Source organism: Rhinichthys klamathensis, unplaced genomic scaffold (assembly GCF_029890125.1).
Source record: "Rhinichthys klamathensis goyatoka isolate OS25496 unplaced genomic scaffold, OSU_Roscu_1.1 h1tg000485l_1, whole genome shotgun sequence".
In the NCBI taxonomy this organism is placed as follows: domain Eukaryota; kingdom Metazoa; phylum Chordata; class Actinopteri; order Cypriniformes; family Leuciscidae; genus Rhinichthys; species Rhinichthys klamathensis.
The window spans coordinates 159,237-185,993 of NW_026606972.1; the positions used below are offsets into that span (position 1 = coordinate 159,237).

The window sequence follows — 26,757 nt, forward strand, 5'->3', positions numbered from 1 at the left end:
CAAAGTCAGCATTTCGTAACGATTACTTTGCCCTTTTGCTTCTCATCTTGATGTAACAATTGTATTAGTTACATAATTGATTTAATAATGAATCAAATTAGATGGGATTGAGTTTTCAAGATTGGAAAAAACTGAGGCAGGATCCCGTAATAATTATAAAAAACGATTTATAGGCTACATTGATGTTCTGTTTATGACCACGAGATGGCGCCAAGTTAATTGAGTCCAGCAGGTGAAGGAACGTGTTTAGCCAGCCTACGAGAAAGAATTATACAATGATTTTAGTGAGGTCTACTTAATAAGAGCATTTATTGCCTATATATAGCAAGTATATGTAAAATACTTTCTAAAACCAACACTAACATGTTGGTTATATATTTATAATGTAAACTTGTCATGTTTTTTTCAACGTATCGCATAGGCCTGCTGGATACATCCTCGTGTCTTGTCTGTTTGACGTCAGGTAAAATACACTTCTTACTTACTAATAATGTAACTTTTGTGGTTATCGAAATGCTTTCAAACACTATGTCTACTTGTATGTAAAAAAAAAGAATATGGCCTCACACACACGTCTGGTTTGCTATCTTTGTGTGGGGGACTCTCCATATACGTAGGCTAATGTTTTTTTATACTGTACAAACTATTCTATTCTAACTATTATATACTCCTAAACATACCCATCACAGAAAACTTTCTATAGTTTTACATTTTCAAAAAACTCATTCTGTATGATTTATAAGCTTGTTTCCTCATGGAGTCAAGAGGCATTTATTTTTCCTTTTCACAGTTAACACTGGGGAAAAGTGGGCATTGAAATGCTTGTGACAAGTCTCAGACATGCAGTGACATTTGGACCATACATAAATAATCAAACTGGTAAACATACAGACAAAAAAAGTATAGGCACTGAGTTATAAACACACACACACACACACACACACACACACACACACACACACACACACACACACACACACACACACACACACACACACACACACACACACACACACACACACACACACACACACACACACACACACACACACAAATGCTTGCACAAACCATCTATGACTTCACCAGTAGATGGCAGTAGGTGTCTGTACCATTTACCAGCCATTCTGTTAACTCCACTGTTCAATATGAAGAAGGCTAATAGCCTGGGCTCACCATTTAAATAGCTAGATAATTAGACCTACACTTAATGTACAAAAATCATACCAATACAATCAGTCCAATACAAAAACACTATTCATTTCATCAGCCTACTACCTCAGAAATTGATGTTAGAATAATATGTGATCACTGTATAGGATATGGGAATATTGCATTAGAATGTCTATATTTACGCAGGAGATGTAGGACCATGACCCAACTACCTGATCTATTTAGAGTTGAAGTCCTCAGAAATTGCACAACAGCAGGCAAAGACTCTTCTTGAATGAACATCTGGACACAATTACCCTTCAACACCTGCAGATGTTTTCAGGTTAGGATACAGTATCCCTCCCTCTGTATAGAAATGTTATCACAAAAACACATCAAGGTATGGTGGTAGTTAATTCACATATTCAAGCTAAGTGAAATGAATGAATGGCTGATATGACCAACACATCTGGCCTTTGCCTTATATTGTTAAGGGGAGTTTCTCGAAAAATCATAGCTGAAGTTTGTTTACTTCAAGGGGCCTACATTGAAAACATGCTCTTAAAAAGAAAAATGTCACTTTGCTGCAATTATGCATTTTTTACATAAAAATGTAGTTCACTATACTTAAAAATTGAAGGCAGCGACTTTTACAATCAACTTGGATGTTTAGGTCATTTCAACTTGAATTACATTAAACTGACTTAAAAATAAGCTGAATCTTGTATAACTTCATTTTGATGAGTTAAAGCGATTTAAAAACACGTCATAATTTATTGATCATATCATTTTTTACTGTGTACATATAAGATGAATACTGGTAAAGTTTCTGATCACTTTCTGATCATTTTTTTAATCGCAGTTGTTTAAAAATATGATACCAAATAATTTAGCCCCCAAAACTCTTAAAATTAAAAGTTGTTTTTGGTTCCATGACGAACCTTAAACATCCATGTTTTACAAACAGTTATTTATAGTGGTTTACAAACAGTTTTAAACACAGTTTTTACAAACTCCATTTTGGAACACAACTCTTTGCTCCAAATAACTGTTCAAAAACTTGTAGATCCTCCACTGTGACAGTGTGTTTTATAGGATTATCTTATGTACGTATGTGCAGTAAACATGTTGTTGCCTACATTATAATGTCTCCGCGGTGGATCGCGCGCTGCAGACTATCATGCGCGTGCACATGGGTGTGAAGCACGCGCACGCATTTAACAAGGAATCGGTGTTCGGTTCTTTCACGAATATGATGACCTTTTCATTTACTTCAACATTCTCGCATCCACTAACATCAGAAATAGCAGTGCATAAACGCCACGCATCTGCTCCAAATAGCAGCAATGAATAGTCATTGAAGCGATAAAAAAAAACTTTACAATGTAGTTTTAACAGCTTACAAATTGAAATATAATCCTGCATATCAAACCCGGGGATATAGGAGAAAACAAACGTCTTTGTATGGAGTTGTTTTGTTTTTATTATTTTACAGCATTTCTCCGAGTGCAGAGGTGTTTCAATAGAAGTTCAGACGCCCAGATGTCATATTAATTATTACACCCGGGAATGACTGGAACCTTCCCTGAGCCTAGAGTATATCATGAAAGAAAGAGGGGCTTACAAAACGCTAATTGGACTCTGCAAATGCACTGACAGAGCATGGTGGATATGTTTCAGAGAGTCCCAGCCGGAGTGAATAGAACCCACGCTTCTTTTCTTAACGCCCTTGCTGCTCTAAAAAAAGGAGAAGGGGGGAAAAAGAGAGAAGGAGAGAAAAGAAAGTTGGAGGGGGCTGGGTGCTTGAATGCTGGCCTGATCTTGAATGCCTCAGCCAACTAAGAGAAATTACACAATTTATTGCCCCCCTTCCTCTCCACTCCACATGCATCGCGCGCGCACACAACACCGGCGCAGGCAGAGTCATTCAAACAAAGTTGGTTGAAAGTAATGTGCCATTATCATGCTATGAAAGAAGCGAAATTAATCGAGAGATATAATGCAAGCAAATAGAGTGAATAGATTGTCGGGAGCTTTTCATAACGCGCGTCCACAAAATAACCCATCCGTTCCGCCTTTCCAGCTGTGATGATTTCTTAAAATGACTGGCCGAATTCATCTTGCTCTGATTCCCTAAATATTCTCTCTCTAGTCTAGGCTATATATGGAGCAATATTATATGGCTGTAACGCGTTAACAATGTAACCGTTACCGTGACAGGCGTGAATTCATAACTAAACTATACATTTGAGTCCAGTGAAAGCAAAGTGCTTTGAATGAGTTTGTTCGCCTCTGAATGGATGCGAACAAGTGGGTCTTATTCACAACAGCAGTTACAAATTGTTTGCTATATAAGATCTGATTTATTTGATAAGTAGATGATGATCGACATTTTAGACAGGATTCGTATGTGATTAAATAGAGTAGGCTAAACTGGGGTTCTCACAAACACGAATCATATACGCCCCAAATTTTTGAAAGTATAGCCATATGTTCTTGATTTCAAACACCTTATCTGTCCTCCAAACTACATTTGCTATTTTTTCCCGTAAATGTCAGGTCAGGACAAATATGTTTGAAATGTTATAAATTGTTATCATTGATGCCAGTAGCTATTTGATGGCCAAAACAATATTTGATTTTTCTCTCCTTATATGCTACATTTCTATGAATTGATTTGTTTCTAAACTCTTTTTCCTGATAAGCTGTGTAATGACAGGTGATTCTGCCATTATTATAAAAGCCTAAAATTTGAACAAATTCATGAACTTTCGAGTGTATTTTTAGCTGTAAATACACTACAGTCCATCGTCTCCGTAAATATGCTCGATTCTTTTATATTTTTCTCAAGCTTTTTTTCAGTATTTTAACATTATTAATCGCCAGTTTAATGACGCGTTTCTCAATTAAGCGCCATAATGAAAAATCGAAATGCGCCCTTGTTTAATTTTACAAGGTCACGGGATGCCTTCATTGCAGCTCGAAGTTAAGTGTGTGCGTGTTTGTTCTTCGAGAAACACTTGTCATAACCGAAAAACACCTCTAGTCATTCTTTACGAGAAGTTGTTTACTCAGTGGCAGGAGCGGCACGCGCCTGGCGTACGCAAAGCAAGCGCATCTCAGGGGGCGTGGTCAGGAGAACGCGCGGCTAGCCGTCGGCGTATTGAAAAGGCCGCGCTGTTTCCAGCTCCTAACTCAGAACAGGTCGAGAGTCCGGAGCACCCCTGCCCATTGAAGCCACACGTGAACGCCACGAGCAAGACGCACGGCCACTGGGCAGTCCAAAGAAACTTTTGTGCTTTCCCTCGCTCTTTTTTCCCATCCGCGAAATGGACATCACTGCCAAGATGGAAATAAGCGTAAACCAGCAGCAGTTCATGGCACCTGCCTGCTTTTTTGCCTCGCAGAGCATCCAACTCAGTCCGACCGACAGCCAGTGCAGCAACAAGTCCGCATCGAAGCAGGCGAAGAGGCAGCGCTCATCCTCGCCGGAGCTGCTCCGGTGCAAAAGGAGGCTCAACTTCGCCGGCTTCGGGTACAGCTTGCCTCAGCAGCAGCCGCACGCGGTGGCCAGGCGGAACGAGAGAGAACGCAACCGGGTAAAGCTGGTGAACAACGGCTTTGCTACTCTCCGCGAACACGTTCCCAACGGAGCGGCGAACAAGAAGATGAGCAAAGTGGAAACGTTGCGCTCGGCTGTGGAGTACATCCGCGCGCTCCAGCAGCTCCTGGACGAGCATGACGCGGTGAGCGCGGCGTTCCAGTCGGGCGTCCTGTCACCCACCATCTCCCAGAACTACACGAATGACATGAACTCTATGGCCGGTTCGCCCGTGTCCTCTTACTCTTCAGATGAGGGCTCCTACGACCCTCTGAGTCCAGAAGAACAAGAGCTCCTGGACTTCACCAACTGGTTTTGAACGTTCGTGAAAGGTTCGTATGAATCAAAACATCATTATTGCAGCTCTTGCTGCGCTTTTATAATTTGTTGTTCATGCAAGATATTCACCATGACATGTTCTCTTTCTAGGAAACGCATAAAAATCGCAGCACTCACTTGGGAGGAACTCGGATGTCCTCCAAGAACACAGCACTGCGTTTGCGCTGCAGTCCGGTTCGGATAGACTCGAATCCACACCCAGAGATGGCCCATGCATACCGGCAAACCACGGGTCCCGAGTGTCAAAGAGCCAAAGGACTAAACGGGAAGAGCGGGGGACCAGTCCTTCCAGCGCATTCGCCCAATAAATCTATTTTAAAATGACTTTCCACGACACTGTGGCATATAAACAACAATAAGCAAACGTTGTTCTTTACCTATGCTAATGTAATCAAAGAAGGTTTGCCTTGATAGACCCCCTCACAACTCTAATATGCTTCCAACTTGGCGAATTTTATTATATGAAGTTCTATTTGTATAAAATGTTTTTTTTTTTAAATATATTAAGCTATTTTTGTATGTAAGAGATTTATAGATGTTTTTGTACACATTCATTTTAATATGTATATATTTTTGACCTATAGCTTGCCGTAAATTGCTCATTACCTCTCGCTTATTCAGACTTATAGTCTCAAATGCATCGCAGCTGGCAATTCCCTTTACGGTTGTGGGGGTTTTAGAGGAGTTTAATACTCAAGAGTTTAAATTTCAACACCAACGTGTCTTATTTAATAGGAATTAATTGCAATTGTAATATGACTCGAAGTGATCAAAGGTTATGCAGCTATTGTCCAAACGGAGGTGTTTTGTCTCCACACTGTTCCACTTTGCCTTTACAATGCTGGGGTTTGCATCTTTCAGAAAATAAGAATATGCCTTATCTCCATATTTTCTACAGTTTAGTCTCATAATAAAAGTTTCTAAAAGAAACATGTTTTCTTGAGTTTGCTTGTGTATTGCAACATATTATCTTGTTGATTACTGAAATCAATTTTATAAGAACACAATCAAGTGTCAAGTGTGGATTTTCGTTGCACATTTTCTTTTTTATGGGCAACAAAAGTGATAAGCCTGCTAAGCCTCGGCAGTCTGCCTGTTGTCAGGCAGGAGGAGACGTGACCAGCATACTGGACCGTTTCACAGACTGCATGCGCTCATAATGAATGCCAATTTGGAGAAGACAGCACTTTTGGAAAATAAACATATTGTTGGCTCACCCTACTAACACTTTTGTGGGTTAGAATGGCAGAGAGAGCAAAGGAACAAGTACTCACATGAGAGTGTATAAACATAAGATGGCTATTTGCTTTTATTATTGTTAATAATTTTAAAAACAATGTTACTTAAAACGAGGAAATACGATTGTTAAAATACTGAGAAATATATAGGACTTTTGTGGACGCACAGGGCAAGATGGTTCTTAATATATTTTTTATATAATAAAATATTTGTTAAGAAAATAGTGTTTACAGATATTATGGTTTTCGTATTTTCTCCAAGAATATCAGCCTTTTAATCTTTTTCTTTCTTTTAGCCTGGACAGTTACACCACCTAGGGCATTTTAACTTTAGGCCCAGCAAAAATATCAAAATAACTTTTAATTCAGAAATTTTGAAAATGTTATTCATATTCAAGTAATTTTCTATTGCGTTTTGATGAAAAACTTCAAATAAAACACGAGCGTGACGTCACTGACCCAAAATACAAACGTATTTAATAAAACACTTTTGTTGTTAAGTTTACACATAAATAACTCACAGTCGTGAAGTTAAAAAAAAACAGTCGTGGAGTTTGACAGGTAAAGTGTGTGTGCGCGCGGGGCGGGCGCGTGCCTGCTGTAATGAATTGAAAGGCTCTGTTCGCGTGTGTGGCGCTCGAGTGGAGTCGGCTGAAGGCGCGTGTGCCTTTCTGACAACAGCGCGCGACACGCACTCAACAACTGCCCCTTTAAAAACACACGGCGTCTGGAAGCGAGTGCTGTATACAAGAGGCAGGTGTTGAAGAAAAAAAAAGCATGTCCCAGACGAAAGTAGCGCGAGCATTGTTTAGGGTATAGGCCTAAGACGAAGTAGCTCGACCAGACAGGTTCGTAGCTGGACTGAAAGTTGGGAGTAAACTCTCATGGCAATTCGAATCTATTTGACATTTTGGCGTGTTGGCTAATTCGTATAAAACCGTACGTTCTCGTACGATCCACTTACGTTTCCGTTTAGGGGTGGACCTTCATGCTGCTTACATATTTTTCTTTCTAAAAAAATCGTACTTTTCCTTACGATTCACAAAAATTGATACGGAACTGTCACATCGTAAAATAGTTATAGGTTTTGTCATGAGATCTGTCCAGAGAAGTCAAACACTGCATTTAAATTTAGTTTTAAAACAGACCAAGTCAGTTGTCTCTGAATTCCCTGTGACTGTGTGATTCACTGTGACCCAACTTCTATGACATGTTAAACCACCATCCTAAATGGATGGGTCTGAACTGTCAACTAGCTTGGGAAATCAATTTTTGCACTTATCCATCAGTCGCTTGACCGAGCATCGTCTTATTGCAGCGTACTGGACCCATTTGTCAGTTACATTTCAATAGATAGAGCTACATATCTATCTGATGTTAAATTAATTTGGGGAAGAGAGGCAATTCTTTTTTTTTCCTCGGAGTCCTTAAAAAATCAATGCATCAGGATCTCTGAGGATGAAACATATTTTCCACTTGATTTTATGGCTTTTTGTGTCTGTCGCTGAAAGATAAGCCGGGAAAACATAATAAAAGATGGCTTCCATCCAATAAGTTTGTTCAAGGACATTGTTTTATCGAGACATTGCAGAAATCATTACTAATTGTTGGTTTGTAGTTTACTTAATAGTTGCTGCCTTAAATTTTTAAGTACAATCAACTTGGATGTTTCAGTGATTAAGTAAAACTTAAATCACATTAAACTGACTTTAAAAAATGTAATTGTGTATAACATAAAAAGTTTAAAATCGCTGAACTTATTTTGATGAGTTAAAGCAATGTAAAAACATATGTTAACATTTACAGAATAATTGTTGGTTTGCTGGAGTAAAGCTGCAAAATAATCTAAATTTGTTTAGTTTTTTCCCCCACAACTAAACACACAGAAAGCAATGGAAATGTCTTGCTTAAACTTTTCCGGTCACCTGTTGTGAATGTGCTTTGTGTCTAACCTGAAAATTCAAGCCACCGATTCCCTTTACAAACTATTCATGGTCAATCTGAACTGTGTCCAAGGGAACGGTAGCAAGCAACGCAGTGTGTGTAGTTGTGCGCACAGCCCATTGGAGCCTGTCCGCGTGTCCATCCCTTTGTGGCAGAATGTTGCCTCCTCATTATGCCATGCCTGAATAGAACGGGAGCGGCAGCATGTAACCCACACTGATTAGTGATCCGGGCCCCTCTGATGTTCTCCCTGTTGAAATTCATGGGGACTTCTTGTTATCACTCCTCTCCAGCCTCCTTTCATTCTCTTTGAAAGTGCTGCCATCCTTGCCTCTCAACTTCTTCAACAGACTTTGTAAATCTAAAGACGCAGACTGTTAGACAGCACTCACTTCCTCATGAGTGCCCAGAGAGCTTTTCACAACTGTCCAATCTCTAACAGAGGACTGCGGTCATTTCTTTAGGCTAAATGAGACCGGTCGTTCTCAGTTTTTCTCGCTACCTCGATCCTTTTCAGTTTTTCCCCCTCTCTCCTCTTTCTTATACAAATGCTCACTTTTGTTATGTCTGAATGTGACTGTGCTCTCCATGCTTGTCAAAGCTCTTCTGTCCTCTTTCTCCATGAGTTCTAGTTATGGTGAGTGATTATCAGTGATGATAGGATGTTTGATGACCATGTTTGCACAAACTTTTAGCTCTCTGTACACCAAATTGTGAATCACATTTAATAAAGCCTCTAGCCTGCATGAAATATGAGCTGCTCGACTGTGGCCCTGAAGAGTGCAGAGCAAACAGTGTTTCAGTACCACAGACAGCACTCCTCTATGTTCAGCATTGATGACTCTGCCCACTGATGCAGTCTTTTGCAGTAAATTAAATCTATGGACTATTTTTCAGGAAACAGAGTGAAGTTTTGTCATTTTGACAACACAGTCAGTCAGTGCTGACCTTTTTTTTTTTGGAGAGTTATTGACATGGATGATGAAAGAAAAATTAACAAAGCATTGTTGTAGTTAATTTTTATTGATGCAGGTTAAATGGTACACTTAAACATAATCATTTTTGATCAGTATTTGTTTCCGTATTTATTACTTCTGTACTTAGTGCTGATTTTTTAGCAGTGGAACACTTGACAAAATTTGATTACTCTTAAATATTTCTACTTCACCAGTTGCCCCACCTGTATTCCATTTATATAATATAATATAATATAAATATTTCTTGAGCAGCTAATCAGCATATTAGAATGATTTCTGAAGGATCAACTAACACTGTAGACTGGAGTAATGATGCTGAAAATTCAGCTTTGACATCACAGGAATAAATTACATTTCAACATATATTCAAATAGAAACAATTATTTTAAATTGTAATAATATTTAACAGTTTTTTTTACTGTATTTTTTTCAAATAAATGCAGCTGTGATGAGCCTAAGAACATCTTTCAAAAACATAAACCACTTACCAACCCTAAACTTTTTTCAGATATGTGTATTATATATATATTATATATGTGTTTTTAATGTTTTGCACTGGAGTTAATATGACATAACCATTGGTGCAAACAGTTCTTGTTGATACCATCACAGGTTACTGGAGTCATCGAAGGGGTTGGCGATCACAGAGTTGTGGATGAGGATGAAGAGAGGCAGGTGAGCAAGGAAGTCGAGAAGGTCGAGGGAGCGTAGATTGCGAAGTTCCCGTCTTACCGACGCCTCGTGCTCCGGCCTGATGCCCCCTGCCTTGAGCTCCACTAGGAGTTGCTCTGCCTCAATGCAGCCCTCTGGCGCCCCAGCGCCCCCTGTCTGGGCCTCCAGTAAGAACAGGAACAACTGCTGTAGAACAAGCATGAATACTCAGGTTAGTACAAAAGCATCAATGTATTTAATGTCAGATCTTATGACACTTACATTAGGCATGCAGGTGCACTGGATTTCAATATGAATATTCTGGATATATTTTGATTAATTAGGTTTTATTTTGAGTGCTTTACTGTTGCAGATGTACTTGCACTCCTGGGCAAAAAAAAAACAAGAAAAAAGGGCCAAGCCCCAAATGGCTAAATACTATGCTTTTAATTGTTTTAACCACAAATTATTGTTCAGGAAATCAGCAAAATTTAAGCAAATGTACTAATTAAAAAGCCATTGCTGTCTCAGAAATACATCAAATAAAGAATGAAGATTTGGCAGAATATGGGAAGTTATGTGTGGAGTGATGAATCACAGTGAAACACGAGTTGCATTGTGATGCTTCTGAGAAGTGTCTTGGAGAATTTTTAAAATAAATGTATCTCTACCACAGTGCTCTCACTTCCCACAAATGAAAAGTTGTTATCTAAAGAGGAATGATTATGATGTTGCTTTTCAACAAGACAATTCTCCTGCCCAAACTGCAAAGACAACCAAGAAGTGGCTTGAGAACAAGTCTATCAGGCTCATGTTTTGGCCTGTCAGAGTCCAGATTTGAACCCTATTTGAACCCTGAAAAATGTCTCCCAGTTCGTTTGAGTTTAATGTGAGACAAAATATGCTCATATTTTGTCTCACATTAAACTCAAACGAACTGGGAGACATTTTTCAACTATGAACTGTTTGAAACCATTAACATTGAGTGGAACAACACTGACTCTCCTTCCTATAAAAAGCTGTTTGCAAGTTTACCCACATGGCTTAAACATTCGCAGAAAAGTGAAGGCTATTCCGTATTTGTGCAATTCTTGTTAATTATCTGACCAGGGATTTGAGATTAAAGGGGTCATATAATGCCATTTTTGTACAAGCTAATATGATTCTTTAGGGTCTAAATTAAAAGTTTGTAATATACTTTAATTAAAAATTCTCATTAGTATTGTAAGAAAACACTTATTTTACCTGGTCAAAAACAGCTCTGTTTTCAGCACGCCGTTTCAGTGCATATGACTTTAAATGATCATGAGCTTTGCTGACTCCGCCCCTCTGTTCTATGCGTACACCAGAGCTCTGGCGTACACCATTTGTAACTCAATAACACAATAACGCGTTGTTCAGTATAAACGTGGGATTATGAATTATATTGAGAACGTCATACATAGAAAACATGCCGTAATGTACCCTAAGTGTAAACCTTAGACGCATTCATTGTGAAGCGTGCAGCTAGCGATTTGCAAAGATTAATATATTAATATAAAGTTTAATAAAACGTTACACTCACTTCCGTTCTTCTGGAGATTCAGCAGGAACACGAATATCTGGTAGCAGCTACCGATCCATTTTTCATGAGCAGCAGCTTAGCAAATCCAGCTTTATACTGATCCTCGTCTATAAAGCAGTCTGGTGAGAAATGATTCGCGCAAACATGAACGCAGTGACGTTGCTCGTGGGGAATATTCCCTTCGAAAACAAACACAGCCACTGCGTCTTCGGCGGTTCGGATTTAGGAACATTAAAATGACTGCTGTGTTCGTTATTACACCCACGAACAGAACACCACAATCGCTTAGACGCCATTCTGCTCGAGCGCATCAACAATGGCGGACTATGTTGACATCTCGCTCACGAGCGAGGGCGTGTCTGTGTTGAAGCGCTGCTGTCACTCAACAATCGTGGGAGGGGCGTCCGTTTTATTGATGTCACTAAAACGAACGGCTCAATTTGAGGCAGGGGAAAACATATAAGGAGATTAAAACAAAACCACTGGATGGATTTTTATCATTATATGATGGTTGTGTACAGACACTGCCAACACATATTTCAGTATAATCAACTTGAAAAAGTGAATGTACCATTATATGACCCCTTTAAAATGTTAAAGACCATTAACAGAGACCACTAAATATTTTGCCATTTTTGGTTTGGCCTTTTTTTGTGTGTGTGTGTCCAGAAGTGTAGTACTACCAAAATAAAATAAAAACTTTTTTTAATCAACTCTTAATTACAAGGCATTATCCTGGGCTTTAACTTGTGGTACATAGCAGCACGAGTCTATACATATAACCCTCCATTCACATGTACAAATCCATTGTGAGTGAATACATTCATGTTGCCCGAGTCATCACCTATTGCACACTTCTGGATAGTCAGGGCACTGATGTCGGTATAACCTGTATGTTTGTGTGAGAGAGTGAAAGCGTATGCTGGGTTCACACGTGTGCCAGAGGGGGCTCAAATTACAGCGGCCTTTTCCTACTCTTCTGTGAGCGCACCTGTTTGCACAGTTAAATGCATCCGAGGTAATGACTAAAAGTGAGTGTATGTGTGTGTGTCCTGTAATCCCCTGGCAAAGTGCCCACTCCTCTCTCCTCTCCCTCGATAACAATTCAAGCCCAGCTCACTCTGTAATTAGCCTCCCCTCTCCACCTAACCCCTAGACCAGGCAGGGGCTCAGTTTCCCCAGCCTCCGCCATCAACTTTTATGTCTCTACGCTTTTCAGCAGCCGGCCCTTTCTGTTCAATGGGTCTGGTCGGGTCTTTCCACTGAATGGCCACCTTATACCTCTGCTTTATCCGAGATGAGCAGTATGTCTTTGCTTGATTACAGAGCACGCTGCACTGGATGTACACTGACGGCCACTTTAATGAGATTACAGCCTGTAATCCATGAATACGAGGGAGGGGGAAAGGCTGAAGGAAAAATGAGAGAAAATGCCATTTCTCTTTTTTACTCTGGCTCTCAATGAACATGCAAGGTGCTTGACGGAAACAGCTAGTTTTACTAAGCCCGCGTTTGAGTTGGCCTTTAAAGTGTTTTATGGTCTCCATTTCACTGTAATTAGTTCCTACTGAGAGAGGGAGAGGGAGAAAGAGGGACAGAATTGCCAAATGAACAGGAACAGTTTGCTATGAAGCAAGTATGACAGATGACAATAAATATCATTATTGTCAATAGAAAACAAACCTTGGCTTTATAAAGCTTCATCTCCAGAGATTTGAAATCCATCTTGCTGACGAGGGAGCGCATGAAATCACTGTGAATCAAAAGAGAAGTCTGAGATTTTTGATATTTGAATAAATTATATATATATATATATATATATATATATACACACACACACACACACACACACACATATATATATATATATATATATAATTATGAGAATAAAAAAAAAATCAAAATTTATCAGAGGTCTATGGGGTTATGCAAGGATATCTGGTAAATGTTAGCGTATTTTGGCGGGTACTTTTTCCAGCGAAATCATGTGGCACATTGTTTTTGGTGGGGGTGAGGGGGGCAATGATGCTAAAGTGTTCTGAGCCCTTTGTGGTTGCTCATTATGGCCTGTCCCCTAAAACAATGATCTCGGACACAGGGCCAACCCGCCACTATAACGGATAAATAAAACCCTACCCCAGTGTGAGGAGGGTGTTCAGGGGACACGCTCTGGAGCAATGTGACCAGTACACATCTACACAAATATACACTTGCACGCGCATACACTGGGATAATTGCTCAGAGACAGCGCCTATTCAGTCGGGACAGAACTCCACTGTCCAGCGTGTGGCACAACGATGGTCATCCCTGTGCTAACGAGCCCCTCCGTTCAGAGAGCATGCTGGGAGGAGAATAGCTGCTGGTACGCCACCCTCAGACAAACCGCTATTGGCCCGTTCATCTGGGCTTGCGGTGAGACAGGGGGTTTGATGGGAATGAGGGGAGACAGGCCAGCTAATGATCATTAATTGCACTTGGTTTGCAGAAAAAGAGCCCAAACTGCACCGTGGATAATAGCCGGGGCAAAAGAGAGCGCACCAGAGACAGAGAGGAGGATAATAGCAGCTCTAACCCATTTCTATTGTTGCGCCCCATCACCGCGGACCTCGTGCTTACGTAATTGCCAAAGTTTTGGCGGTTCTGGCAGGGGGGTTTGCAAGATATGGTTGGATTTTGGAGGGGGGCAGACGGGTGACCCACTTAAAGTTTGGGTGGAGTTGTTTTGACAAGCAGGTTTTGGCGGTAAGTGTGTTTATGACTGGGTCAGAGAGTGCAAGAGAGAGAGAGAGAGGCGGGATGCTAAAGCAGGTCGGTTCAGGTTTCCCTCCGTTTTTTCATTCTGAATTGGTGCAGTGAGTCACGCATTGACTCGCAGGGTTGAATCAGTCCAATTAAGCCATAGATTTACTGTTCTCGTCACTGGAACTGAACCTGTGGACACTCAGGCCACACGCAGCCCACCCAGGGCGCTTCTACCCTCCGACCCACAAAAATCACACAGGTGGATGAAAACACGTTGTTTTGAGGGATTGCTGCTGCTAATATCAGCCTCTGTATGGAAATGCAGTGGTTAATCACATGAGCAGCTCCAGGAGAAAGTGCCAAAGCACTGACAGATGGCGAGAGCTAAAGGTGACAGGAGAGATTTTGGTTATTCACGCAAAAAAACAAGCAGTCGGACTGGATTTTGTCACTCTAAGAGGGTTATTACCACTGTAATGAGTGAACATGGGTGTATATCAGCTAATGAATGGGGTCAAATCCATATCAGGGTTCAGAAGAGGTTGATGGAAAAGGTTAAAGCACATAAATGTCCCTATTGTGTCCATTCCAAAGAAACAGCCTTGTTCCTTTTCATTTGTTGCATTTGTCCACTAGCATAGGGAAAGGCATCGCTCACATGCTCAAAGAGCAATGCCGTAAATCAGCGAAGAGGCGTGACCCCAAATCCCCTCGCACACATAACCCAGGAAACCCAGAATGGGCCCCTGCGTTGAGTGGAAGCTGTTAAGGATCCTAAAAAAAGTGAGCAGGAATGAAAGAGCCTGTGTGTGGGAATCTCTGGCATATGGGCTGTAGTGTAGCATCACAGCCAAATGCCCCCAAACCCTCATCACAGTAATGGACTTCAACACGACACACGACCGCCCAGGCTGTCATGGGTCACCCTCAAATCGCATGGCAGGAAGACAAGTGCTGGTGTGCAGGGACATTGTGTTGTATTATTGTAAAATTGAATAGTATAGGTGCTACAAACGGATAAACACAATTTTCGGTCCTCCGTGTGCTCCTACACACAAACACTCATGAACTACCCATCCTTATTTATGGAAGGTCAGTGACTCCTCTTCTAATGCTATTGTGTGTGTTGAATGCTTGGCCTGTCGACTCACTCTAATGTGGCTATTTTCTGGGCCAGACTGGCCACTACAGCAAACAGGCGCAGATCCGTAAGGCCTTCTGTCACTCTGAAATCAACCAGCTCCAGAATCTGGGAACAGATCAAATACTTATTTACGGTAAATGTATATATGTAAAATATGATTTTTCAATGCAAACACAACACAACTTTCTATCTTAATTGTTTTATTTTTATTATATTTTTATTTTATTATAATAGTAATAATAGTATTAACAATCAAAATAAATACAATTTTATTATTTTATTTTTATAGATAAAATTATTATAGATAAATGAAACATTACCTAAATAGATAAAAAAAAAAAAAAAAAAAAACCTGGCACTAACTGAATTTTGTTTAAAAGAGATGTTTAGCAATCATGGCAGTAGTAATTGATTAAATCCAAATGATCAAATGATGCAGAAGAGTCTCACAACCAGGCTTATATTCAGTTGTATGGTGTAGACAAGTTTGTTTGGTGTAGATAAGGGCCCTGCAAGATGAGGAAATTTTACTGTGCAAACTACGTTCGGCACAGATTTTCAGGGTGTGTTTGCGCTGTTACTTTGATTTGCATGAATCCTTTAGTGAATCGGGTGCTAAGACAACACAGACAGTACATGCAAATAAATTGCGCTATCAGCGGTCACAGATAATTTTTAGTGAATTGCCTCCGGACATTGAGGTAAAAAAAGAAATTATATTATATTTTTCTGTGAAGGCAGCGTTCACCCTGTACACATATATTTCCTCTTCTTCAGTCAGAAGTTCTGGGGGAATGATCTCTTTCAGGGCAAGTAGCACTTGGAAACAGCTCAGATAACCATCTCCATCGCTATCAGCCTGCAGGCAGAGTATACAGTAAAAGACAGTTAAGATTACTGTCATTACCAATATGAAAATGAGCAAAACAGTTCTTTTTGATGAGAACATTGTGGGATTTTCTTTTACTCACGCCCTCAAAAGCCCTTTTGTACACTGACAGCTTCTCCTGATTGAGGATGCAGTACTTTGCCAGAAAATCGACTGCAAAACAAGCACACAAATGTATTAATGTGGGTTACAACCTACAATACACAACAGTTAACTTGAACTATGATACATTTACAGCATTTATACATACATACATATATATATATATACACTCACCGGCCACTTTATTAGGTACACCTGTCCAACTGCTCGTTAACACTTAATTTCTAAGCAGCCAATCACATGGCGGCAACTCAGTGCATTTAGGCATGTAGACATGGTCAAGACAATCTCCTGCAGTTCAAACCGAGCATCAGTATGGGGAAGAAAGTTGATTTGAGTGACTTTGAACGTGGCATGATTGTTGGTGCCAGAAGGGCTGGTCTGAGTATTTCAGAAACTGCTAATCTACTGGGATTTTCACGCACAACCATCTCTAGGGTTTACAGAGAATGGTCCGAAAAAGAAAAAACATCCAGTGAGCGGCAGTTCTGTGGGCGGAAATGCCTTGTTGATGCCAGAGGTCAGAGGAGAATGGCCAGACTGGTTCGAGCTGATAGAAGGGCAACAGTGACTGAAATAACCACTCGTTACAACCGAGGTATGCAGCAAAGCATTTGTGAAGCCACAACACGCACAACCTTGAGGCGGATGGGCTACAACAGCAGAAGACTCCACCGGGTACCACTCATCTCCACTACAAATAAGAAAAAGAGGCTACAATTTGCAAGAGCTCACCAAAATTGAACAGTTGAAGACTGGAAAAATGTTGCCTGGTCTGATGAGTCTCGATTTCTGTTGAGACATTCAGATGTTAGAGTCAGAATTTGGCGTAAACAGAATGAGAACATGGAACCATCATGCCTTGTTACCACTGTGCAGGCTGGTGGTGGTGGTGTAATGGTGTGGGGGATGTTTTCCTGGCACACTTTAGGCCCCTTATTGCCAATTGGGCATCGTTTAAATGCCACGGCCTACCTGAGCATTGTTTCTGACCATGTCCATCCCTTTATGGCCACCATGTACCCATCCTCTGATGGCTACTTCCACCATGTCACAAAGCTCTAATCATTTCAAATTGGTTTCTTGAACATGACAATGAGTTCACTGTACTAAAATGGCCTCCACAGTCACCAGATCTCAACCCAATAGAGCATCTTTGGGATGTGGTGGAACGGGAGATTCGCATCATGGATGTGCAGCCGACAAATCTGCGGCAACTGTGTGATGCCATCATGTCAATATGGACCAAACTCCCTGAGGAATGCTTCCAGCACCTTGTTGAATCTATGCCACGAAGAATTGAGGCAGTTCTGAAGGCAAAAGGGGGTCCAACCCGTTACTAGCATGGGGTACCTAATAAAGTGGCCGGTGAGTATATATATATATATATATATTGTTTAATTAAATACACTAATAAACGAACAAATACAACCTTATTTTAAAGTGTTGTGAAAAACGTGCATACAAAAGTTACATTTATTGCTAATTGTTGATTTACCATGGTATGAATTTTTGTTTTCTAGAAAGTTTAAGTTTAGTCTATAGAGTGAAAGGAAAAAGTGTGTGTGATTATGATTTAAATATGTGAGTCAGAAACTCTATTATAAAGAAATATATTAGATTTTCTATTCTATCAGAAACTCTATTATTGTATCTACTATAGATACACTAGTTTGGGGTTTTTTTAGAAGAAGAAGTCTCTTATGCTCACCAAAGCTGCATTTGTAACCAAAAACACAGTAAAACAGTAATATTGTGAAATATTTTTGCAATTTAAAATAACTGTTTTCTTTGAATATATTTTCAAATGTAATTTATTCCTGTGACTGCAAAGCTGAATTTCATTCTGGATCATTACTCCAGACTTTAGTGTCACATGATCCTTTAGAAATCACTCAAATATGATGATTAGATGCTCAAGAAACTTGTTCCATGATTGTTGAAAACAGTTGGTCTGCTTGATTAATAAAAAGTTCAGAACAGCATTTATTTGAAATAGAAATCTTTTGTAACACTGGAAATGTCTTTACTGTCACTTTTGATCAATTTAATGCTGCCTTGCTGAATAAAAGTATTAATTAAAAAAACATCTATGTAGCCTGAAGAACAACACCATAGAAAAGCTAAAGCCATGTATTTTACTATTTACCATCAATTGAGTCCAACCACATAATGAAGCATTAAGGCAGAAACTCAACCATTTGGCCAGACAGACAGATGGGAATGACTAAGATGAGTTAGGAAAAGAGGATCAGAACAGAAAAGTTAAAAAGAAAAAGAAGGAATAGGGAGGAAATAAATCTGTGGAGAGCTCATTTAAGCTGCTGCCACTCCAATACATGAAACAAACGAGAATGATAGACAGAATCCACTGAATAATGGATCTATTCATCAGCAAGGCAGAAGAATAGGGAAGAAAGAGTTGATATCAGTGTGGATTTAAAGCACTGGGCCCAATGAGCTGCGGCCTGCTCACAGGGGTCCGATTCAATCTGCCATTTATCAGCTTACCCCTAATCAAACCCGGGCCTTGCATGGCCTCTTCCATTCTCATGCAAAGTGTTACATTCGCATGTAGTCAACTTGACTTGTTAAGGCCTGATTGATCAAAACCTCTCGGTCCAGGGACGCACATCTGTTTGCAAATAACTGCGGCTAGCGAGCGCTCTGGTGTCACCCCGGTCCCTCGGCAGCGCTTGGATTTAGCTTCAAATCTGAAACAGTGATCTGTTCGGATCATTGAACTGATCTGTATTCACTGACTCTCGCTTTATCTGCACTCATCTGTCTCAGATGCTCCCAAGACGCTGAATCTGCTGGCCTGGTCCTGCTGCCACTGGTCTTGTCGCACATGTGTTTTGGTCTGGATTTTCCCTATATGAGACATGCAGCTAGGACACTTTTAGAAGTGTGTGTTCTACATGTCTAGTAAAATATGTCTGGCCCATGGAAAAAGCATGCAGCTTGATGCACCCAGAGTTGTGACATGGTCACATGCTGACAACATATACAAGCCGTTTAGGAGAAGCAGGTTATGGCATGTCCCAACCGTGTTTCCCCTATCTACCCCGATATCCTGTTTATCTCCATTGACTTGTTCACTGTTTTAGTCTTGTTGTCCAGTAAAAATAAGTATACATGTTTTTAGATATTATCTATTTATTTACTTCCCCAATTCACATTTTTTGTTTCATTTATTTATTTATTTGCTTATTTTATATATTTTCTTTATACTTTATTTATCCAGTTCACATTGCTTAAATCTAATTTATTTATTTTTGCGTTTTACAATTTTCTTTTAAGCTTATTTATTTATTTATTTACCAGTGCACATTTTTTAAGCTTAAACTTAATTTATTTATTTATTTTTGCTCATTTAAATTGTTTTTGTCTGTCTATCTTTAATTTTTCCATCCATCCATCTATCTATCTATGCTCTTGGCATTTTTCTTTTTAATTATAAATATAGATTTATGCTTAAAACAAGAAAAATAATTGTCCAATTTAGGCAAGGAAAATAAACTTAGATATTCTTTATAAATAAATCTTAATATAGTCTAAAAGTTTTATTTTAAAGTCTGAAATTATGCAATCTAGTGGGTTATCTAAAATATGACCTAAGGATCGTAGATCACTGCTATTGAAAAACACAGATTAAGAAAATAATTTTTGCAGTTTTTTTGTTTGTTGTTAAAAAGTCAACTTTATTTTTGTAAGTCACCTACAGTCTCTACCACTTTGTGGTATTTTTGTAGGCATATCAGTTATCATTTTTCTCACTTAGTAAAATATTAAGCATGTATACATATCTATTTGCGCCTGCACCACTTTCTAACTGTCTGTAGCTCCACCAAATTCCTTATTTTACCTCCTCCCGAGGCCTTTGAACTTCACTATAGTCCTCTGTTAAACTCCACTATAGATGTCTTTTAGACCCCACCAGAGTGCTGCATCCCAGCTCAGGCCACCGGTCCACTCAGGGATTTGTGGCTCATGGTGTGTGTGTGTGTGTGTGTGTGTGTTTTGGGGGGGCTCTATGCCATGGAATCAAGGGAACAAAAGGTGCAGTGGAGTGAGAGATTGAGGGAGGAAGCACAGGCAAACGTGCGGGAAGGGGGATGGAGGGGGCACAAAGCTCCTGGGCTAACGCCTCCCGCCTGATAGCCTTATCTGATTCTGCTTCAGCGGCTGATGGCTTTTTTCCACCATGGGCTTTGCTGCACACAGGTTGGTGCCCTTTGGTGTGAAGCCTAGCAGAAAATGTTAATCAAGAGAAGAAGTCTTAAAAAAAAGAGGTGGAGAGAGAGAGAGACAGAAAGTGTGATTGCAAGAACAGAACTTCTCTCATAATCTGTAATGGGAGTGACGGCAATTCAGTAGCAAATGGAAGCCAGGGAATAAGGGAAGTGTGACAGGGGTGACGAGAGCCGGGCGACGTGCACCCCGTCAACCACATTTGCACGTTTGTGCTTTGTTGCTCTCTTTTTTTTTGACAGAGTCACTCCTCTACGAGGGCTGACGGCCTCAAGCCGGAATCATTCTATGCAAAAGGCTGAAGACGCCATAGAAAACTGCAGTCACATCCCATTTAACACTCACTCTTCAGGACAGAACTTCACAGCTGTTTCACTGCAATGCACTGATTGCGCGTCCTTTCACGTCTATAGCCAATGAATAATGGATGTTCATTTTTGCTATTCAGTGTACAGTTATTTCTTACTGTCTTAGAACATATAGGCTCAACGTTTTAACTTTTCTTTCTTTTGCCTTAAAATAAGTTTGTCATGAAGGCCAATGATGCTACATTTTGACACACATACAAACACGCACTCCCGCTCAAAAATACCTCTATCATCCATACACAGAGACTCATTGTGCTTTATGGGGGCCGTTTTGTACCCGTGTTTGTTTGTGTTCTATATTTAATCCTGTAGCTTAATTGTTTATGTTCATCATCATTCAGAAAGACTCCCTTACATAGTTTACTAATAAGGTCAAACTGAATCTGCAGACTATGACCTCTTTTCTCAGATTGGGGTTGCTCTACATACAGTAAATGTCAAATAATGACACTAGCTATCAAAAACGTATGTGCTGAGTGCAATAACGGTTAAACCAAGAAAACCTTCAACTGTTTCAACTAAGCACTTTCAGCCTTTTGGATTTTTCAAAATAAACTTTCTTAAAGCACATTTCATACTCACTATTTTATTTGTCTACTAACAATGTCCAACAGTGGACATACATGCAGAATTTGACATTTTATTTCATGCACATTTCCACCACAGTGTCATTTCCACCATATATTGTGTACGTATATATTGTGTTTAATTCTGGTGGAAATAAATAATTTTGGAAAAAATGGAAGGCTCTTTTGCCTTGCTAAGGCTAATTTCATAACGCTTTCTGCATCTTAAATTAATACAATTAAATTATATTTTCACACCTAAATTTACATATTTAAAGTGTCATTGAAACATGAACATTCTGTTCGCAAGTGATATTTCCCCGATTTTGTTTTTCGTCTCAAGGTCTCTGCTGTCACTGTTTACTTTTGATAAAACTTTAATAGGGCCATCATTTTTGTACATGATGGAAATGATGCCAAAAATGACAGACAGTCGTTTTGTGTGTGTGTGTGTGTGTGTGTGTGTGTGTGTGTGTGTGTGTGTGTGTGTGTGTGTGTGTGTGTGTGTGTGTGTGTGTGTGTGTGTGTGTGTGTGTGTGTGTGTGTGTGTGTGTGTGTAAAAATTGGTAAATCATTTTATATTTATTTTAATACATACTCAAAGGGTTTATAACTTTAAATAAAGTAATTATTTTTTTATGATGGACCTTCATAATCTAATGTCTAGGTCTGGAACAAGGATACAACAAAGTCTATAATTTTTTCATATAGCAAAAAAAAAAAAAAAAGGAAAAAAGATTCTATTACTATCTCTGAAACATAAAAAGTGCCTGTAGTTGCTATCTTTGACACTTAATGGTTTCCAAACAAAAATTCAATATATAATTTCCATTTTCAACTTTTGTATCTGATCTTAAAGAGATATGAGGTCCTAAAACTATTTGGTCACCTGAGACTCACTTCAAAAAGTATTAATTTGATTGCATTGATTAAAATGATTAAAATAAAATGGCATTCACAGTATTTAAAAGAAATATACCACAAACCAATCTTTCAAACAAGAAAAGAGTGTGTATGTGTGTGTGTGTGTATTACCTAATACCTCTGTAAACTTGAGGGCAGCTGACATCACACATCCACAAAAATCCTTGACCCAAGTTGAACAAAAGTAAATGTTTTTTATAGTAGCTTAAGTGTAAAAACTACTTTTTGTTAGCCTATACCACATCCTACACCACACACACATTGTATGCACTCTGTATGCCACGTGCGGGCCACTGTGGTGCTGACCCAACTGACAAACAACTTACACGGGGTATCCGACTCTGCTGTGCTTCTTGATTTTAAAAAATTTGGCACTGTACTTTAGTCCCTTTGAACAAGTGCAGGGGGGAAATTTTGGCAGACCTCTCGAAGCAAGCTTTGTTGTTGGCCGCCGGACACGTGGCTCCGCCCCTTTACTGCCCATTAAAAGGAGGGGTGAAAAACAAACAAAGACACACACAGGCAACACACTCCTCCTGCTGGCGGCATGCCATGCACTCTCAACACACATACACACAGATCACAATCCCTCACAAACCACTACACCCTGATCTCCACTGATAACTTCACAAAGGGCAAATCATCTGTTATAACTTATCTACAGCGATAACCCCACAATGGCCAAATCATCTGCTATTATTGCCACCGCTCTCCTTGACATTGTCCCTTTATTAAGGGCATTGTGGAAAAGCCCACTCTGTTTGGATGCCGCATAATAGAGTCTTTGACAGATTCACTTCTCTCCCTCTCGCTGTGAGCTTTGAAAACAGCGAGCATATTCCATGCTTCGTGCTTGTCAATAGCGGGACTGTTTGTTTGCCTAGTCACTCTGAGCTAATAGTAAACACACACAGCTACTCCATCCTTTAGCACTGTGCAAACAGCACTTACATAAAGCCACTGTACCACTAACACACACATATATACACGCACTTTCTGGCCTTTCAGGATGCTGAGCTTTTGAAGTAGCCATTCATCAGTGAGAAAACAACAAATGAGCCACATAGTCAGCCTCCTACATGGTCTGAACACTAACCACTGGCAGACTTGCAAACAAGCAGGGTGGGGCAGTTTCAGGTCTACCAGGTGTTCCCCTTCAATGCTAACATTTATCAGAGATCTCTACTTTCTCCAAGTGACCAGAAGAAACATAGATAAGGGCTATGCTTGGAATAGCATTCTACTCATACTATTTGTACAGAATGCGGTGTATACTATTGTGTGAAGTATGCAAACTTTCTGCATCCAGAATCGCATACTGTCAGAGTACTGGATATTGTATGTTCTATACATGTAGTATGAATACAGTTCACACATACTACATCTGCAATGCTGGCATTGTCCTGTTACCGAAAACAGCTATTCCACTCTTCTCTAATATTTACACATGTTATGTGCAGTAACCTCATGGGACATCCCATTGGATGTGCCTTTCAGAAACTCAGCGTAGGTCATCCAGGTATCTTTTGCACAGTTAATGAATACTGCACATTCAGACACAACTCATTTGCTTTTGGTATACTATAGTATGGAAGTATGCATATATTTGGATTTATAAATAATATCTTATACTCATATTATTTCTGCAGTATATATATATATAGTGTGATATAGAGTATAGTGTAGTAAACACATTTTCTGTATGCATGAAATACCTGGAATCCTACTACACTTGGCCATGAGTCTAGCACACAGAAGTGCACACTGCATGGAATACTGTCTTACTGCAATGCACTCGAAGTTACCCTCTATTGCCAGTGTGATGAAAGGAATACATGTATTATGTAATACACAAATATCTCATTCTTGACACATTATTTTTGAAAGATTAATGGTGCAGACACATCAGCAAAATTTCGTGGGCAAAAAAGGTCCATTGTCGATTGTCAATAGCATAGCAAATTGTCAATTCCCAGCACCTTTTTGTTGGTCATTGCAGAGAATTCACATGAAAACGAGTTAAATCTGGATGGGAACTTTACCGCCTTCTCATGAAACTCCCAATTGTGCGGATTCCCATAATGACTGTATTTCAGCATATTTTTAAATGGTAAAATAAGTGAACAAATGAATACATCATGACCACAATTTAACAAGAGAATGCAATTGGTACAACGTGGCCACAATTTTACTAAAATGAGGGAACAAATTAATAAAACATAGCCACAAATTAATATGTTGAGGAATCTAATTCTTAATTCATATCTATTGTTTTTTCTTCATCACATCAGGTTAAATATACTAATTCATCTTTTTTATTACACTAGAAGCAACGCACTGATTTAAACGTGAGGTCAGATGAAAATAATGTAGCACACTATTTGAATTTCACATACTTAAAAAATATATACAGGTCCTTCTAAAAAAATTAGCATATTGTGATAAAGTTCATTATTTTCCATAATGTAATGATAAAAATTAAACTTTCATATATTTTAGATTCATTGCACACCAACTGAAATATTTCAGGTCTTTTATTGTTTTAATACTGATGATTTTGGCATACAGCTCATGAAAACCCAAAATTCCTGTCTCAAAAAATTAGCATATTTCATCCGACCAATAAAAGAAGTGTTTTTAATACAAAAAAAAAGAGTCAACCTTCAAATAATTATGTTCAGTTATGCACTCAATAGTCAATACATGGTCGGGAATCCTTTTGCAGAAATGACTGCTTCAATGCGGCGTGGCATGGAGGCAATCAGCCTGTGGCACTGCTGAGGTGTTATGGAGGCCCAGGATGCTTCGATAGCGGCCTTAAGCTTATCCAGAGTGTTGGGTCTTGCGTCTCTCAACTTTCTCTTCACAATATCCCACATATTCTCTATGGGGTTCAGGTCAGGAGAGTTGGCAGGCCAATTGAGCACAGTAATACCATGGTCAGTAAACCATTTACCAGTGGTTTTGGCACTGTGAGCAGGTGCCAGGTCGTGCTGAAAAATGAAATCTTCATCTCCATAAAGCTTTTCAGCAGATGGAAGCATGAAGTGCTCCAACATCTCCTGATAGCTAGCTGCATTGACCCTGCCCTTGATAAAACACAGTGCACCAACACCAGCAGCTGACATGGCACCCCAGACCAGCACTGACTGTGGGTACTTGACACTGGACTTCAGGCATTTTGGCATTTCCTTCTCCCCAGTCTTCCTCCAGACTCTGGCACCTTGATTTCCGAATGACATGCAAAACTGAGCAACAGTCCAGTGCTGCTTCTCTGTACCCAGGTCAGGCGCTTCTGCCGCTGTTTCTGGTTCAAAAGTGGCTTGACCTGGGGAATGCGGCACCTGTAGCCCATTTCCTGCACACGCCTGTGTGTTTCTACTCCAGACTCAGTCCACTGCTTCCGCAGGTCCCCCAAGGTCTGGAATCGGTCCTTCTCCACAATCTTCCTCAGGGTCCGGTCACCTCTTCTCGTTGTGCAGCATTTTTTGCCACACTTTTTCCTTCCCACAGACTTCCCACTGAGGTGCCTTGATACAGCACTCTGGGAACAGGCTATTTGTTCAGAAATTTCTTTCTGTCTTAGCCTCTTGCTTGAGGGTGTCAATGATGGCCTTCTGGACAGCAGTCAGGTCGGCAGTCTTACCCATGATTGCGGTTTTGAGTAATGAAACAGGCTGGGAGTTTTTAAAAGCCTCAGGAATCTTTTGCAGGTGTTTAGAGTTAATTAGTTGATTCAGATGATTAGGTTAATAGCTCGTTTAGAGACCCTTTTTATGATATGCTAATTTTTTGAGACAGGAATTTTGGGTTTTCATGAGCTGTATGCCAAAATCATCAGTATTAAAACAATAAAAGACCTGAAATATTTCAGTTGGTGTGCAATGAATCTAAAATACATGAAAGTTTAATTTTTATCATTACATTATGGAAAATAATGAACTTTATCACAATATGCTAATTTTTTGAGAAGGACCTGTGTATAGTAAGCAATATATACAGTACTGTACTGTCCAGTAGTATGCTAGTATTCTATTCTGAATGCAGCCATGGACACTCAAAAAAAAAAAACATACAGCCAAACACTGAATACCTGCTGCAGGTAGGGGCCATAGAAAGGGAAACCACAAAAACAGAGAGGAAAGAAGGGAAAAACTGAAAGAACAGGGAAGGCCAGACCTATTTTGGGACACTTGCCATTTGTGCATTGATTTTCTGGTCAGTATGGAGAGAGTGGGTACGAATCATGTCCAATTAGGGCTTTTGAGCCCCTAATGAGGAGCCACACTCACACGTGTCTGAGAG

The 26,757-nt window shown here is 39.8% G+C and overlaps 2 protein-coding genes across 3 annotated transcripts in view; one reads left to right on the forward strand and one right to left on the reverse strand.

The window, feature by feature from the left end:
- The first annotated feature begins 4,278 nt into the window (after window positions 1-4,278).
- On the forward strand, window positions 4,279-6,019 carry ascl1a (achaete-scute family bHLH transcription factor 1a). Its single transcript, XM_056237287.1, has 2 exons — window positions 4,279-5,082; window positions 5,180-6,019. The coding sequence occupies exon 1, from the start codon at window positions 4,479-4,481 to the stop codon at window positions 5,067-5,069; it is 591 nt and encodes a 196-aa protein (XP_056093262.1). The 5' UTR covers window positions 4,279-4,478; the 3' UTR covers window positions 5,070-5,082; window positions 5,180-6,019.
- A 3,777-nt stretch (window positions 6,020-9,796) lies between these two features.
- The window catches only part of LOC130072264 (mucin-2), a 53,602-nt gene continuing 36,641 nt past the window's right edge, over window positions 9,797-26,757 (reverse strand). For both annotated transcript variants that reach the window (XM_056237286.1, XM_056237285.1), the window contains exons 12-16: window positions 16,321-16,391; window positions 16,098-16,208; window positions 15,357-15,454; window positions 13,147-13,216; window positions 9,797-10,106 (exon numbers count right to left, since the gene is read on the reverse strand). In XM_056237286.1, the coding sequence (XP_056093261.1) occupies window positions 9,855-10,106; window positions 13,147-13,216; window positions 15,357-15,454; window positions 16,098-16,208; window positions 16,321-16,391 (602 nt within the window). In that variant the 3' untranslated portion in view covers window positions 9,797-9,854. The remainder of the gene's footprint in view (window positions 10,107-13,146; window positions 13,217-15,356; window positions 15,455-16,097; window positions 16,209-16,320; window positions 16,392-26,757) is intronic.